We start from the raw sequence: 14,214 nt of genomic DNA, 5'->3' as shown, positions 1-14,214 counted from the left end.
CTTCTCTGCCAAATGACAATCTCCAGTACCAGGAGCTGTTATGAAGAGTGGCCAGTGACCTACAGATCCCATTAGAGGAGATCTAGGACCCTTAACATGGGCTCCCGGACACCTTGAAGCCACAGGGATTGAGTAAAGTTGCTCTACCCATCGATGAGGCCATTACTAGAACTAGCTAGAGTGGTATGGCACACTCTAGTATCCTGTTCCCCTACACTGGAAAGAAACAAGTGATGATATGTTGTTCCTGCGAAAAGGGCTGAATTCTTATTCTTTCATCCTGCCCCCAACTTGCTAGTAATGCAGGTGGCTCCTGAAAGGGCTAGATCATGCTATCAAAGGGCAACCCTGGCAAATAAAGGCTCTAAGAGACTTGACCTCCTGAAGAGGAAGGTCATCTCCTCCACCAGCTTGCAATTTCGTGTTGCTAACTACCAAGCGTTGTTAGCAAAATACGATTTTAATACCTATTTCAGGCTTGTGGACTTCACAGACAAGCTTTCCACAGAGGACAGGGTGCAATTTCAGTCCTTTTAGCTGAGGGAAAGCTAGTGGCAAAGGTGGCACTCCAGGCTTCAGTGGATGCTGCAGACATGGCTTCCAGAAGTTTGACCGCTGAGCTAGTCATGAGGAGGGACTCCTGGGTGCAATCATCAAGGTTTCCTAGAGAAGTCCAAAACACTATCCAGGACCTCGCTTTGTCGAATCAAAACTCTTTTAATGAGCAATCAGACGAGTCCCTGCACTCACTAAAAGACAAGATTGATTCTGGGTTCCCTGGTGATTTATACTCTGGCCCCAGGAGGAAACACCAGAGCTAACCTTATAAACCCAGGCCATCCCCACCTCATGCACCTTATTAGCAGTGCATAACCAAGCCACTGCACAAACGTCAGAAGATTCAGAGGTCTGGCTTCTCAGCCCCCTCTATTTTCTCAGCCTGTACTCACGCTCAACCATCAGCCAAGAGCCACTTTTGACATATAGTCAAGACCTGTGTACCACCACTGATGCCAGCTACTTCATCACTCTTCACTCACAACTGGAACAAGATCACTACGGACAGCTGGGTTCTAGAGATTATCCACCAGGGCTACTCCATTCCCTTCTCACAAACCCCCTTTCCAGTCCCCTTCAGGGATTACTCTCACGAGGGAATTCTTTAGCGGGAAACAGAATCCCTCTTACTTTGAGGGGCTATAGAGTGCATCCTGCCTCATTACCATGGAAGAGGATTCTACACCCTGTATTTCCTAATTCCCCAAAAAGGCAGCAGGGGGACACCCCTCCTGGACTTCCGTCAACTCAGCATCTTTATTCTAAAACTGAAGTTCCAGATGATTATGCTGGCATCTATAATCCCCTCCCTTCCAGAAGGGATGTGGTTCACAGCTATTGACACGAAGGACACACATTTCCATGTGGACATCCTGCATGTTATAATAGGCCAGGAATACTTCCAGTTTTGAGTCCTCCCCTTTGAGCTGGCTACAGCACTCATAGTAATTACACAGCTTTTCTCTGTGATAGCAGCCCAGTTGACATGCCAGGACTATACAGTACTCCCATACCTGGATGATTGGCTCCTGGTAGGCCAATATCATCAGGAGGTCAGGTCATTGACAAGGGTTCCGATACAACTTTTAACAGCCCTCGGCATTTGCATAAATGAAGAAAAGTCTGTGTTGTGACCCACAACTTTTTGGGCGAAAGTTTGACTCAATTTCTGCAGGAGCGTTCCTCTCCTCAGAAAGGTTTCATGCACAGAGCACCCTGATGGCACATATCACTCACAGACCGTGAGCCACAGTGCACAAGTGCCTCTCACTGTTAGGCCACTCAACCAAGCAAGGACCATATCAACTCCAGACTTCACTTACGGTACCTGCAAGTACAAGCAAGGACAATATCAACTCCAGGGTAGTTGTTCCTCCCAGAGTTGTTTCCTCTCTAACTTGGTGGTCAAAACAGGAAGAGGTCATGGTGAGAATTCCCTCCAGCCCTCCCAGCCCCAGGGGCACCACAGTGATGGACACCTCCCATCTGGGGCAGGGTGCTCACTTGGACAATCACACTGCTCAGGGTACCTGTACCCCATGGAGGCCCAGCTACATATACATTTACTGGAACTGAGGGTGGTCCTTCTGCTTATATGCTTGCTGTATATTCAGATAATGTCAGATCTTATCACCACTGTATAAACAAACAGGGAGGAGCGAGATCTCCTCCCCTCTGCCAGGAGGCAGTCAGACTTTGGAACAGGTGCATCAGGAACTGCAACATAATACAAGTGGTGTACCATCCCAGTATTCACAGCTCCTTGGTAGGCAAAATAAGCAAAAGCTTCTCAATAGACTACGCGTGGGAGATTCATGACACAGTCCTGAACAAGATATTATCTGTATTCTGCTACCTGCCCTCCGTCCCCTCTGCTTTGGATCCTGTTAGATTGTGGTAAGAAGAGAAACTGGAGAGGCGTCGACCCACATTGCCTCTTATGCCCTTATGCCCTTAGCACGAGGCGAACTACTGCAAACGTGTGGGCCAACGGACACTGCTTTGAAGAACAGCCAGACTCGGGCGCTTGCATACCCACATGTGTAGTACAGATAGGGACCAGGCATCTCGAAGAACCTCCAGTTACAGTAAGTAACTTCCACTTACATGATATCATATGTTGTTTACCTCTTCCTGTTCTATCACAATTATGTTAAATGTTTTCACTGTATGCACTTCTAGATTTCATTTCTGCAGTTAGTTTTATCACAGATTTCACATGTGGCCATGATTTGTGAGTCTCACAAGCAAACGTGCTTAGAGTATCTCATTTTAAATTAATCTTTTTAGTTTTATCATTTAAATTTATCAGTATGTAGGTATTCCTTTGTTTTTCTTTATGATATTCAAAAGAAAAGCCAAAGTGTTAATGAAGACACATTATTCAGTCATTCCTATGGAATGCAGTTGAAAAGTGTAACTCATTTCACTCATGTCTGTGCCTGTTAATTGTTGGTTTCAGAAGGATATACTAAAAAAAAATTGTTAATAAAAAACCCCAGGAATGCAACTGAGTGAATGCCTTGCACAAGGCTTTGCCTGCCATCCTACTCTGGCAAGCAGAAATCAACTGTTTATATATGGGTGTGACCTTGTTTGAACAGAGTCCACATAGTGATTCAAACATGTATATTCCTCCTAAAAGTGTTTACTTGGATCTGTTTTAAGGATAAAGTTTTCTGCCCTAGCTTTTACTTAACACTCATGCTGTGTTCTAGCCACTTTTCAAGAAAATGTTGGAATGCTGCATGTGTTGAGATCAGAGGAATGGTTTATCGTTTCAGGCTGGAGTTTTCAAAGGAGCCTAAGGAAGTTAGGGACCCAAACCTCATTGAAATTCACAAGTGGCATGAAGAGGACACAACTCATTGACTTTAATGGAATAGTACCCTTTTAGACTTGCAGAAAATGTGTTTAGTGTTTGCTTATCCTTAATTTATGCCTGGGCTGCTATCGGTGTTGGGTATTTCTTCATATCAGAAAGGTTCAGAGTCCTTATTAAGGAAGCCTTTGTCAGATGAAAATTATTCATTTGGAATGACGTGAAGCATGAAAAATGTGTGAGAATTGCACAGCGGGTAGGTAGAAGATGCTCAGATGGACACTATGAAGCCCAGATCCAGGACAAACTAGAAGACATGTTTTAGGAACAAGATCAAAAGCCCAGTGAATTAAATGGAGACTTTTTGGATCAGGCCTATAGAGCTCAAGTCCAAGTTTGCTGATATCGAGCCTCTGAGCATCAGCTGTCAGTTTGCAATCACGCGTGAGCAGTAACATGCATACTAACAAAATAATAAACACCTTTGGATTCCACAACTTAACATTATCTGCCTTTTTTTAAGGTAAAGCAGTGGTTATAAACCTTGAGTTGTTAAAACAGTCTTTTTTGCATGCACAGTACACGCTTTCCATACATTATCATAACGTTTTTAATTACAGATCCCATGCCAGGACCAAGTTTGTAATTCCCAATAGGAACAAGTTCATGTTGTTGAATAATAGTGTGGTGACACAAGTTATCCTCAGAGTTACGGGATGCTATATCACTGGATAGGAGAATAGTTCCACTGAGTGAAATAATTCCTATTTTTTAAATTCCATATTAGAAATCTTCTTTAGCTTCTTGGGTAATTGCATAATTAGGGGAAACTAGTATAGGTTTAGTGGGGCTGCAAATGGTTTTCCTAGAGCTTTGTGATACATCACAAGGGGTTATGAGACGTCCCACAGTAACATCACTGAGTGAAATGGAGCTCCTCTGTAATCTCATAATGTCTTGAGATATAAGGCAAGGCACATCCAAAGAGCCAGAAGTCCTGTGCAGGACTGGAAGGGCAGGAGAGAGGTCATATGAACCTTCTTCCCATTGCACATCTTGCACCAGGGCACTCAGGAACTACTCCCTCTGAGATTTTGAGAGGACACAGATTGCCTGAAGGGGGCAAGAATAAGGCAGGGCCATGGTTCCATCTACCTTTCCCCATCTGCCACAGCAGCAGCTTGAAGATCTGGCCAGGCATCCTGAAGGGGAGTAAATTGTGTGAGTGAAGCGTTCTCACTCCCCGGGGGTTGTGGGATGCTGCCACTCCACTCCACCTCCTTACTGCTTAAGGCTGTAGCTAAATGCCAGTGTCTAGCTCAGTGACAGCTGTGGTCACCAGTTATATCCGTAGTCAATGGAGTTATTGTATATTGTGATATCTTTTAACATTCATTAGAAGGCAGCTTGTGCCACCACTTAAGCATTTTTTCCAATCACATAATTACTTAATAGACTGAAATATTTATCAAGTGTGCAGCCTAATTACCCCATAGATGAGAATAACCCCGAATACTCCCCTGGGAGCCTAGCACATGGCTAATTACAGTTTTATAATTAGTCATGTGGTAGGCTTGGAAGAAGCATCCAGGAAGCCTGCTGAGCCACAAGCAGCAAAGCAGAGAGGCGGGGAAGGTTAGACAACTCTCGTAGCAGCAAGGTAGGTAGTCAATAAGGCAGTAGGGCCAGATGGTGTCCAAGTAATGATGATCGAACATGATAAGGTTAGGGTCAGGGTTAAATCATGGGGGGGAATTTATTTTTAACCCAAATTCCTTTTATTAGTGAGATATTTAGAATGGTGAATGTTTTATTATCTTTACACTCAGAAATGAATGATCACCTACCAGGACAGAGTAGCATCTTACTCACATTGGAGAGCTGAAATGAAGCAGGCTACTTGTGTGACTGTCTGCTGTCCCATGTTCATGAGGGGCTGACAGTCTGTCCCAGATTTTTGTGACAATTTTCTATATTGGGAGCTGGATGCTAGCACAGAGCCAGATTCTGCAACTCTTATTCCCAGATTCTGTTGCTCAGAGGTTTGGGAATGTCAATAGCAGTCCTGGCAGAGAAGGATTAATGGGCAGAGTGCAGGTGATATAATCACTGTGGTCCCCACTGAAATGAAACAAAGCAACTGTTTAACAGCATACTCTATAAATATATATAATATTTTAGAACAAGCATGTCCGACTGGAAGCACAGTATGAATTCAGGTTGGCATAATATAAAGCCTAGTTCTGATTTGCTCAGGACACGGGAGTTAACAGAAATAGAATGATATTTTTGATGACATGAAGTGAACAGGACCTTGGTTTTTCTCTTCTTAAATTCATCCTCTCCAGCCATGCAGTACTTTGCATTACATTGGATCGTTGATCCACTATTGACTGACAAGGATGTATAACACCTACTGAATTTCTAGCACCTTTTCCCTTGAGATCTCCCGGCTAATTACTGACACAGCATAAGCCTGCTTAGCTTGAGCAAGCTGACATGACCACAGCTTGAGGCAATATGGCTGTAGGTTAATTGCAGCCTTCCCTTACCATAACTTATTCGCATTAATGTGATGTTGCTAACCATTAAGTTTTGAAGATCTCTGGATTTCATTACAAGCACAATTCTTCTCAAAGAAAACAAAGTTAACTGAACTGAATAAACATTATAAATCTATTTAAACTGCTTTGTGTTTTTTTTTAAACAGGCCACAGAAAAACAGAGACAAGCCTCATTAATTTGCAGAGAAAAGCATCATTTAAAACATTATGTATGACTGTTTGACTGTGCAATTAATTACCCTTCTTCTGGCAGGCAATGTAATGAGCCTGTATCTGAAATACTCGCTTTAATGAGCCTGTATCTTGGAAAATGAGGATTTCACATTGTAATGCTTGCCGCCTTCCTTGCTTTAAAGAGATTTAGCACAACTTTTAATTCATGATACAGTTTCCAAAAGTGGATGGAGTTTACTGTAATTCTTGATAATAAGCTCTTGTGTTCTGATTGTGTGTGTGTATGTGTGTGTGTGTGTGTGTGTGTGTGTTAATGGGAGTTACTAAATTATGATAGCAATATTTTGATGACCCCCCCTTTTTTTTTACAGTACCATAAATTACTATACTCTAGAATAGTGTTACTATAGAGAGTAGGTGAGGTTAAGAGCAATGGCAGCTCCAAGCAATCAGTTGTTTACACTGCTGTAATCCCACTGAAATCAGTAGAGTTATAGTGGGAGAATGCCAGTGTGGAGAATCAGGCCCTTAGTCGCACAGGCCTATGCTGTTAGAAAAACGTGCACTTATGTGGTAAGGGCGCATGCTCTGACTCAGAAGGTGGGGAAGGAAGGTCAGGAAGTGATGCAGAGGAATCTGTACAACCATCTCTGCCCTCCATGGATGCCCTGGGATCTGCACAATTTCCCACTAGATCTCAGGGAATCTGCATATTTTAGTGGGCTTTGCCTCCTTGCCTCTCAAGAGAAGGCAACCCACCCCAAGAACAATCTGAAGGAAGCCACACAAGTTGAATTTAGTTTTCTAATCCTTATGCAGGTTTTTACCATGTTGATGTCAGCGTGGCCCTTAGATTATCACTTTGGGAAAGAGAGTTGGTCTCCCTCTGTATTCTGTACAGCACCAAACATGCTGCAAGTACACAAAAATGTCATTTTTCACTCCCTGTGCCACGCTGCAGGAGACAGTACCAGTGACATAAGATGTAATATCAGTGATCACGCAACCCTGGGGTTTAGATTAATAAAAGATTGTGAGCGTATATGTGGAATAAAAATGATACCGTTAAGTAATATTTTATGAAACAATTGAAAATGACTAAAATACTGCAGTTCTGACAAAACCAGCCTGCGTTTCTTTACTGGTGGCTGAGTTGCACAAAACAGGGTTGGAATTTTTAACTTGCTTTTCACTGAGCCATTCCTTCACGGACTTCAAAGTCAGATCATAGCCTTACGAAATACACACATACAAGTTTACATTCTCACTCCTCCTCATACATAAATTTTCAGTTCCCTTTCTTTGGTTTGGCTATTGAGGCCAGAGAATTTCATTTAAGATAATTAATGTTCAAAAAGCTGATGAGAGAGAAAATTCACTCCTAGATTTCTCTGGGACTTGTTCTCCCCAACTTCATTAGTGAAGAGCATTAAGTTCTCAGCTATAGGTAAAGTCCAACAAAATTAAAATCATATGTACTAAGAAAAATATGAATAATTGCCATAACCTCTCTCAGCGGGTCTTTTCCCTTGGTATTTAGACCCTTCAAACACTTGTAGACATTTATCATACGCCCCTTAGTCATCATTTGGCCAAGTTGATACATTGTTAGGTCTTTTAATCTTTCCTCATAAATCAAATTCTTCAGCCCCATGATCAGTTTTGTTACTTTTATCTGAAGTCTCTCCAGTTCGATGACATCTGTTTGGGAGCAAGTTTTTCCAGAGCTACAGACAGTGTTATAATCACCGCTGCTGCTGCTAGGGAGGAGCCTGGGGTAGGAGCCGGTGTTCATGAAGGGAGGGGCCTGACATTGCTGTGGTGCGGGGACTTGGTGATCCTGAATTGTAGGGGATGGTGCTCCAGTGGGGGAGGGGGGAATAATGCTGGGCTGAGGGGCATGGGTATCCAAAAGGGGGGCTACAGCGGAGTCGTGCTGACCAGTATTGTCTCATTGTTTCCTTGTATTCCCCATCTGTCTCCTTCTGTTGTCTCTTGTCTTATACTTAGATTGGAAGCTCTTTGGGGACCATCTTCTTGTTCTGTGTTTGTACAGCGCATAGCACAATGGGGTCATGGTCTGTGACTGAAGCTCCTAGGTGTTATAGTGATTATTACTACTGATAATAGCAATAACAGGCAAGGGAGAGGGGATGTTCCCTTGCTCCCTTTTTCCCAGCCACACAATGCAGAGTAGCAGGGGTTGAGGAGCACCGGTCCACGGGGCTGTGAAGTTAATCAGGCCAACATTTCCAGAAAGTGGCCTTTGATTTTGTAAACCTTTGTTTTGGGGAGCACTTGAGGCAGTGAGCGGCTGATTTTCAATGTGCTGCACGCGCTCAGCTTGCAGTAATTTCAGTAGGAGTCGTGGGCGCTCTGCATTGGTGAAAATTGGGTCTCAATTGGGTACTCAAAATTGTCACACTTGGTAATTGTGGACTATATCAGTTTTAGATGGTATAATCTCTGCCTTGCAGATGCGGTGAGCCTTAATTAATCTTTGTAAAACCCTTTGACAGAATTGAGTCCAAAATACTGTACACCTTTATTCTTTGCAGACTTTTCTGTAAATATAATAACTAGGTATTAAGCATAACTTTATCACAGAGGTCCCTTATGTTAGTCCTATTGGCAGTATTAGTTTTGTAATTTTCTCTTTTTTGCTTTGTATCTGTTTATGCTGCGTAAACTGGAAACATCAAATAAATGCACAGCTCGTGTCACTTCAGATCAGCCTTATCCAACATCTCATTGTGATATGACTCTAACCCCACGTAGAAATACATTTTGCATGTAAGAGCTTAGCAGCATGGTCTCTCGTTTGTTACAAGACTACAATTAGTGAGCTATGATGGTGTCTATTGGACTTATTATAGATCAAGGGGGGAAAATCCAGATCTGAAATTAAATTGATAACAATCTCTTTCAATTCCCAGATTGGCTTAAATAGGTCTCAGTATGTTCTATAATCTAGTTATATGTAGAAATAACTATATCTCCTTCCCAAAGACCCTAGCTTCTACTCCGTGGGAACTTTATTGGAAAAGTTTTCTTTTTGTACTAGTAAGCCACTGCTGTCAATTTCATTTCCCACGAGATCTTAGCTTATTTGATTTTGATGCAGTCTTTTACAGATTGAGTTTGGGAATTCAAATGAAAATCCCAGTGCATTGTTTCATAGTGCAGGAAAGGGAGAAATATTCCTTCTTTTTGAAAGCACTTACCGTATCTTTGTATTTTCTTTTCCAAGAGGCACTTGTCCCCTGAAGAGTTCCAGGAAGTCTTCAAAATGAACATAGAAGAATTTGATCGTCTGGCACTTTGGAAGCGGAATGACCTAAAGAAAAAGGCCCTGCTTTTCTAACCTCGCTCAGACAGAAAAAAAAAATAATGTGCTTAATCAAAACAAAAATTGTCTTGCCAGAACTATCATATGCAGTTACTGTTGAACCATTGTCCAGCTTCATTGTGTTAGTGTATGTGGGAGGGAAACAAAGGAAAAGATTAAATGGCAGTGCACTGGTATAGAGGTAATTTGCTGACATTGCATGACTGGCTGGTTCTGTCCTGGTCCTAGCCAGTTTACAACATACAAAAATCTAGCTTTAAATTAATTGTTGCTTGTGGTTATTGCTTGTTGCAAAAGGAGATTTTAAGAGGGAAGAGAAAGAAATGTAGCTGTGACAAAAGAAATCCACCTAACATTTTGTTTCAATAAGTTCTACAATAATGATGAAACTTTTAGAAATCACATGACTAATGAACATAAAGTTCTCCTACGGGGGGGATAATAGGCTATTTTTTAAAAAAATGTGGGAAAGGCCAAAGAAAAGCATTTCAGCAAGTTGCAACTGTTTTTGTGTGGTACTTTATAGGAATGAAAGCAAAACTATCAAAGCACCTTAAATATAGTTCTTACACTTTAGATGGAAGCTACTCTCTAAAAGATCACATACATCTAAATGGTAACTAGTTATCTTCAATTATGACACAAAGAGATTTTATTTTATTACAAAATATATTGTGACAAATCACAGTTATAATGACTAAAGCATATAAAGAGACCTACTAAGAAAAGTTTATGTCCCATTCATCAGGAAAACTAAAGCCTTATACAAAACTGGTTCAAGGGTGTAAAGTGCCAGTTACTTGTGTTTTCCTAATCTTTTGGGGATTTTTTACATTTCGTGCTGATACAAATACCGTGAAATCTTAAATCTCTCTCTCTATAGCTACATATAAAATAATATTGTTTTGTAAATATATGTTAAAGCATAAAGGCATACTTATTTCCTCTACTCTTTGGCTTTACTTTTTAAGCCTGAAGAGCTATGGTGGCAATTTGATAGCTGTGGAATAGTAGCGTTCAGCATAAAATGTAACAAAAAAATAACAACAAAAAAAGCTTGATGTGCTCTATCAATAATTATCAAATGGTAACCAAATATATCTATTATAAAAACCCTTGTTCATTAATATTTGCATGTTTCTGTACAAATCAAATCAAAATCCTCTGTATTATTGGTGAAGCACCTTGAAACTTTATCTTAAATAACAAGTAAAGTTAACAAAATCTACGTGTTTGATATGAGCATTAGATAATATTAAGATCTCTTCCAGCTGAAAGACAGTATTAAATTTAATAATTTCATATGGTCAAAAATACAGTTGCTGATGAAAAATGGTTTTAAAGTGAGTTGCTAGTTTTATGTGATACTAAAAGAGCATTTAAAAAAAAGTACATTTTTCAGCCATATGTCAGCGTTCTGCATTTTTATTGTCTTGAGTGTTTGTACCCATCTTCTACATCACTCTGTCTTTTTGCGTTTCCTTAAAGTAACTTTAATATATGCACTGCTTCACACTAGTTCAACTGGTCCAGTGATGGGGAAATTGTAGCATTGAACATGCCTTCTTTCAATTAACATTCAAAATTCATGCTGTTGGAAATAAATATTTTCTCATGACCTAAATGTTTTGTGTGATAATACGTATGTCTAGAAAAATCATTAAAAAGTAAGACTTAGCTTGATACATGTGCTAATCATTTTAATGTATATAATTTCAAATTGTAATGTTGCTATAGGTCTGTTCATCCCTTGATACTGATATGTAACTCTCATTAAACTTACAGGGAGTTATGTTCACACATTGAAGAGAGAGGATTCCCCATCATATTTAACACAGAACTGAATTCTTCAGTAGTTTTTCCCACTGAAGTCAGTTGAAGCTATAGACTTGTATCTCCACCCATTGGGTGAAATTCACTCCTGTTCAGAATGCCCACCCAGCCCCTTTGCACGAATCCTCAAAATAAGGGTTAAGTGGCACTTGTGTAGTGCCTGGACCCCTGCAGACCATCTATACTGGTGTGAATTTCACCTATGGTGATACTGTAAGTCTTTAAATATACTGCCTTCACAGGCATTTTTTTACACTTTCATTACACAGCTACCCTGCACATGTATGTTAGTAAAGATGTTTTGCGTATCATATTGGTTAATCACTCAGTTTCTAATGAGCCTCTGACTCGTTCACAATAAGGCCATTTTATACTGACCGAACTGTTAAACCAGACTTATTGTAATGAAGCTATGTCTACTTTGCAATCAGAGGTATGATTTGCAGGTTATGTAAACATACCCATGCTTTAATCTCGCTAGCTCATTAAAACAGCAGTAGAGATGTGTTGGTACAGGCTGTACAAGCTGATCCGGTCCCCCTGGATATGTACTTGCATTGCTAGCCTGCACTGCAGTCCATGCCTATGATGTATCATGGGTCTCAAACCTGGGTCCGTGGCCCTCAGGAAGTTCTTAGACCACAGCCACCATGTGGCAGCTCCCTGGTACCACCAGCTGGTAGCATGGGCTGATGGACCCTAGTTTGCCATAGGCATCACCCAACTTGGAGGAGACATCTGGCCTCTCTGATTGGCTCAGACTTACTGTTAAGCCAGATGGAGGCACAGCAAAGTTATCTGAGCAACCAGGTGAATTTCTTGCTGGCTTCTACATTGGACCCTGCCTTGAGCAGGTCCTCAAGGAATCAATTCTGAAGCACTTAGAGGAGAGGAAAGTGATCAGGAACAGTCAGCATGGATTCACCAAGGGCAAGTCATGCCTAACTAACCTAATTGCCTTCTATGATGAGGTAACTGGCTCTGTGGATATGGGGAAAGTGGTGGACGTGTTATTCCTTGACTTTAGCAAAGTTTTTTTATATGGTCTCCCACAATATTCTTGCCGGCAAGTTAAAGAAGTATGGGCAGGATTAATGGACTATAAGGTGGATAGAAAGCTGGCTAGTTCGTCGGGCTCAACAGGTAGTGATCAATGGCTCCATGTCTAGTTGGCAGCCAGTATCAGCACTCTTTGTCCCCAGGATACTGTAGATCTTGTTGTCTCACCTCCCATCTTGGCATGGACAAGACAGGGAGAATGAGCACCTCTGTCCTTCCCTATTATTGATTTGTATTCAGTAGCACCTAGCAGCCCCAGACAGGAACCGGGTCCCTATTGTGTTAGGTGCTGTACAAACACAAGCCCTGCCCCAAAGAACTTATAATTTAAGTAGTTCCTGGGCAAAGGTGTGTAAAGTTTAGGTGTACATGCAAATTATTGTTCTTTTTAAAACAATAGGAACATTCAAACTGAACTAGTAATCAGTGCCTATCTATTGCCTTGTTTATATTCTAATTTGCACCATTTTAACTTCAGATATGTTTAAAAACCAAAGTAGTTAAATCAGTCCAAAACTCTCTATGGACAGTTTTCATTTGATTTAAACCTGGTTTAAATTATATTGACTCATTTAACTTGCATCATTAATCTTATTTAAATCTGGTTTGTATTATAGAAATGTAGGGTTGGAAGGGTGTGACGCAGCAGGGGGTGGGGAGTATTGACCTGGGAATGTTGCAGAGGAGTTTTACTGGGACTGTGTGTGGGATGGGAGACTTTCCTTGAGGGAAGATACCTGAGCATGTAACATGAGAGCCCAGGAGGGGGGGTGGGGCCAGGTGTCACCTTCTGCTTGGGAAACTGGACAAAGGCTGGAGGAGGAGCGGAGCGGGGGGGGGGCGGGGGGAGGAGGCTGGGTGAGATGACTGCAGGGGGTTTCAGTTTTGGAGTTGACTGGGGAAATGGAGGGAATCCCAGGACTGGGGTCGAAGCTCACTGCCCTCCAGAAGGACTTGACTGAGGGGTCTTGGTTGTATCTACAAGCTCTGTTTTGGACTGTGTTCCTGTCGTCCAATAAACCACCTGTTTTACTGGCTGGCTGAGAGTCACGGTGAATCGCAGGAAGTGGGGGGTGCAGGGTCCTGACTCCCCCACACTCCGTGATAAAGGGATCTCGAGAAGTCATCTAGTCCAGCCCCCTGCACTGAGGCAGGACCAAGTATACCTAGACCATCCCCAATAGGTGTTTGTCTAACCTGTACCGAACTAAGCTAAATCAATATAAGCTAGATATAAACTGATTTAGAAGTGTCTGCACAAGACTGTGCACGGTTTTAACCAAACTGGTTTTAAAATCAAAGGTTTGGTGAAACAGGTACACCTTTCAATATAGCCAGGCTCAGACTTCTGGATTGCTTTATCTCAGTTGAGCACATCCCTTGGTAGGAATAGGGAAAATGCTGTTGGACGAGAGCAGAAGGATGGAAGTCTGGGGGAGGTGGGTTCCAGTTGACTTAGGCAGCAGGACTTTTCTGTCTTGGCATCCTCCCTCCCTACGTGCAGCAGGCTTTATGCCTGTAGCATTTGCAGGCACCATGAGTCTGTCCGCTGACAGCGCAGGGCTAAGAGATGGATGGTGGGGCTTACACTGGCCCCGAGATAACTGATAAAATAGAGGTCAACTGCCTGTGCACTACAATGATTACAATACAAAGTTCATGTGGAAGGGATGCCACCTACCACCCTGGTAAGCAGCCAGACATTTGTATTGCTGTGTGAAATTAACGCTGTAATACAGGGTAATGAGCATCCTGTATTGAGCTGATATAGGACTCAGGATAAAATGCAAGTAGAGGTGTCATTTAATAAGAATCAGGGCCCTGTATCTGTTCACTCCCTGCAAGGAGCAGGCTTG

General features: G+C 41.9%; 1 protein-coding gene across 11 annotated transcripts in view; it reads left to right on the top strand.

Moving 5' to 3' along the window:
- Positions 1 to 11,399, top strand: part of ABLIM2 (actin binding LIM protein family member 2) — a 210,111-nt gene extending 198,712 nt beyond the window's left edge. For 4 of the 11 annotated variants that reach the window (XM_045017870.1, XM_045017872.1, XM_045017876.1 and 1 more), the window contains one exon: positions 9,368 to 11,396. In XM_045017870.1, coding sequence (XP_044873805.1) covers positions 9,368 to 9,481 — 114 coding nt within the window. In that variant the 3' untranslated portion in view covers positions 9,482 to 11,396. Of the gene's footprint in view, positions 1 to 9,367 lie in introns of all 11 variants that reach the window. The other 7 variants (XM_045017869.1, XM_045017871.1, XM_045017868.1 and 4 more) reach the window with 6 other exon arrangements.
- The last annotated feature ends 2,815 nt before the right edge of the window (positions 11,400 to 14,214 follow it).

Source organism: Mauremys mutica, chromosome 5 (genome assembly GCF_020497125.1).
Source record: "Mauremys mutica isolate MM-2020 ecotype Southern chromosome 5, ASM2049712v1, whole genome shotgun sequence".
Classification (NCBI taxonomy): Eukaryota; Metazoa; Chordata; order Testudines; family Geoemydidae; genus Mauremys; species Mauremys mutica.
Note: the sequence above shows the minus strand (reverse complement) of the source record. Positions and strands in the feature narration are given on the sequence as shown.